The sequence below is a fragment of the Pterocles gutturalis genome, unplaced genomic scaffold, assembly GCF_000699245.1.
Source record: "Pterocles gutturalis isolate BGI_N339 unplaced genomic scaffold, ASM69924v1 scaffold13266, whole genome shotgun sequence".
In the NCBI taxonomy this organism is placed as follows: domain Eukaryota; kingdom Metazoa; phylum Chordata; class Aves; order Pterocliformes; family Pteroclidae; genus Pterocles; species Pterocles gutturalis.
In genome coordinates, this window is record NW_010105610.1 from 1,715 (window position 1) to 4,531 (window position 2,817).

At 61.7% G+C, this 2,817-nt stretch overlaps 1 protein-coding gene across 1 annotated transcript; it reads right to left on the reverse strand.

The window, feature by feature from the left end:
• Window positions 1-304: 304 nt before the first annotated feature.
• Window positions 305-2,814, reverse strand: LOC104471947 (dimethylaniline monooxygenase [N-oxide-forming] 5-like; the record flags this gene model as incomplete). The annotated part of the gene is made up of 6 exons (XM_010087463.1): window positions 305-650; window positions 895-967; window positions 1,071-1,420; window positions 1,775-1,974; window positions 2,306-2,448; window positions 2,691-2,814. Coding segments are annotated over 6 exons (1,236 nt in total), but the record flags the coding sequence as incomplete, so codon positions are not given.
• Between the last annotated feature and the right edge of the window lie 3 nt (window positions 2,815-2,817).

Below are 2,817 nucleotides of genomic sequence, written 5' to 3' on the forward strand. Positions count from 1 at the left end.
AGTGCGTCCCAGGTCAAAAGTGCTGGCTGAGAGGGACTGGGTTTTACTCTGCACGTGAGCAGGTTTCCTCCCCTGTCCCCACGGCTCCCCAGGATGGGTGGCACAGACCAGGTCCTGAGGCATTATTTTGGCAGCCAAGGAGGCTCTGAGCATCCCAAGCTTGCGGTGTGGCTATGTTTGGGCTGTGCCTGGCAGGAGGAGGGCTCCTGCCAGCACTGGGGTGCACAGGCTGCTGTGGGGCAAGGGGTAGCCGGCCAGCCCCCCAGCACATCGCAAAGCCCCCCTTCCCACATTTGTAGGACACCTACAAGTAAGCAACAATGATGGCGAGGACAGCCACAGCCCCAACCAGCTTGAAGGTGAGGGGCACGGCAAGGGCCGAGGGGTGCTCCTCCACGTGCCGCGTCTGCAGGGGCTTGATGATGCGCTGCCGCTGGGTGAGGATGGCCTCCCTGGCACCTGCCCACGCGCCCGGGCCCCGCAGGCGGTACTGGTATGGTGTGCAGGGCCCGAAAAACACCTCCAGCGCCAGCTTGGGGTCGGTGAGGAAGAGGCTGAGCATGTTGGGCTTGACCCCCACCTGGCAGGCGAGCTCGTCCATGTAGGGGATGTAATCTACCTGGATGGTGTGCCGCTGGCTCTTCACGTACCTGCGGGCAGGGAGGGTAGGTGGGTGCTGGCAGCAGAGCTGGCAGGTGCTCTGCACGCCGGCAAGGTGGTATTGGATGGACTGCCATCAGGAAGGATCAGCAGGGTGGGAATAGCGTAGCCGAGCACATCCCGGCCGTCTGTTGGCAAAGCCAAACGTGCTGGGACACAGCCACAGGACAGGATGGGTGCCCGCAAGCAGCCGTGCCCAAACCAGCCCCTTCCCGGTTCCTGGGGAGGTCTTACCGTTTTGCCATGGCTTCTCTCTTCTCCTTGATGTCCGCCTCCATGTCGTGCCGTGGGGGCAGCTTGTTCAGCCCTAGGGAGGATAAGCCACAGTGTGGGGGTGCTGCACCCGCTAGCAGCAGGGGCCATGGCAGTGCTGCCTGTGCCTGGGTGCTGTGGGGATTTGCCTTGCTTACCCTTGAAGAGACGGGTGGCCCAGCGACACTGGAGCTCGGCGATGGGAAAGATGGCACCCAGGGGCTGGATGAGGCCGATGAAAGCCAGCGTCGGCTTCTCCAGGTCCGGGGGGAACATGAATTTGTAGAGGGGGATCTGGTTCTCCACCACCTTCACGTAGCCCTCAAGGAAGGGGAAGGAGAAGCTGTATCCTGTGGCAAAGACCACAGCATCGATGTCTTCCTTCGTGCCGTCCTCGAAGATGGCAGATGTCTCTGTGAACTCCTTGATGTTTGGCTTCACCAGCACCCTTCCCGAAATGATGCGGTTGGGCAGGTCGTCATTGATGGTTGGGTGCTGGTCAGTGATCCTGGAAGGCACAAGGAGTTGTCAGGGTGCTGGGTTGGGGTGTCTCTGCTCCGTGTCCTGCTCTAAGGATGCTCATCCCCAGGGATGCTCAGCCCTGAGGGTGCTCATCACCAGTGGAGTTGGTCCCCCAGAGATGCTCAGCAGCTGCTACTGCACTGGTGCCACCAAGGGTCCCTGGAAGGGGCAGTGGTGGCTCCCTCGAGCATTGCCTGGGCTCATCACAGCTGTTAACTGGATTTTCAGGGCTGGTGCCTCAGCCCCAGCCGGGGCACAGGGAGCATGGAAATGGCCAAGCAGGGCTGGACACGGGGAAAACCGGGGGTCCCTCCTGGACAGGGGGAATGTTTGCTGGCACCTGTGCTTTGGCTTCAGGCCATAGTGTGAGTGGTCGAACCTCGCGTTCAGCTGCTTCTCTACGAAGTCGCTCGCCATGGATGAGCTCAGCAGGTTCTTCAGGAACGTCATCTTGCGGGTAGTTATGACAGTGTCTATGGGGTAGCCCTGATCTCCGACCCGGTTGAGGACCCATGCGCCCCGCCGGGTGCTAAGGAAGACCTGGGTGAGGAAGGAAGCATCCCCTCTTGAAGGCTGTGATGGTCCTGGGGGGCTGCCCCAGGGGGTGTATGTCCTCACCCCAGGATCACTCTTCACACTGGTGGGTGCTGGGCAAAGACCCAGAGGGCAGAGAGAGCCAGGGGTGGGGATGTGGCAGGGAGAGGTAGAGAAGAGCAACAGAGGCAGCCCCAGCCTGGGTCTCGGGGATGGTAATAGGGGTATTCGAATGGGATCGAGTCTTGGCTGCCACGGCTGCCTTGCAACTGGGATTGCTGGCTGCTGGCACTGCCGAATGCAGTGAGTGCTGGGACGGAGTGGTTGCGCTGCTCACCTGGCTGGCCGTGTGGCTGATCTCCACGGCCAGGTCGGACCCCGAATTCCCAATGCCGATGACCACGACCCTCTTGTCCGTGAAATCCTGGGCATCCTTGTAGTCTCGGCTGTGGAGGTAGCGGCCCTTGAACTTCTCGATGCCTGTGGGCAGGGAGGAAGGATGCTTGGCTTCCTGGTGCTGAGCTGGAGGGCCACCTCCCCAAAAACTGAAGTGGGGACCCTCGTTGGCCCCACCAGACCCCTCCTGGGGAGTGTGGCAGTGCTCCCCAAGTTGAAGCAAGGCAGGAAAATGCTGAGGCCAGGAGGAAGAGCAGCAGGGAGAACAGGGGTTCCTGTGGCCGAGCTTTCTGGGGTCTCTCCTTGCACGGGGGCGCGGGTGGTACCTGGGAAGGTGCTGAGCGGAAGGTGTGCCTCACTGTGGTGCCCGGTGCACACCAGCACGGCATCAAAGACAGCTGCTTCCCGCTTCCCCTCGCTCTCTGTCACCACCTCCCACTGGCCCGTGGTGGC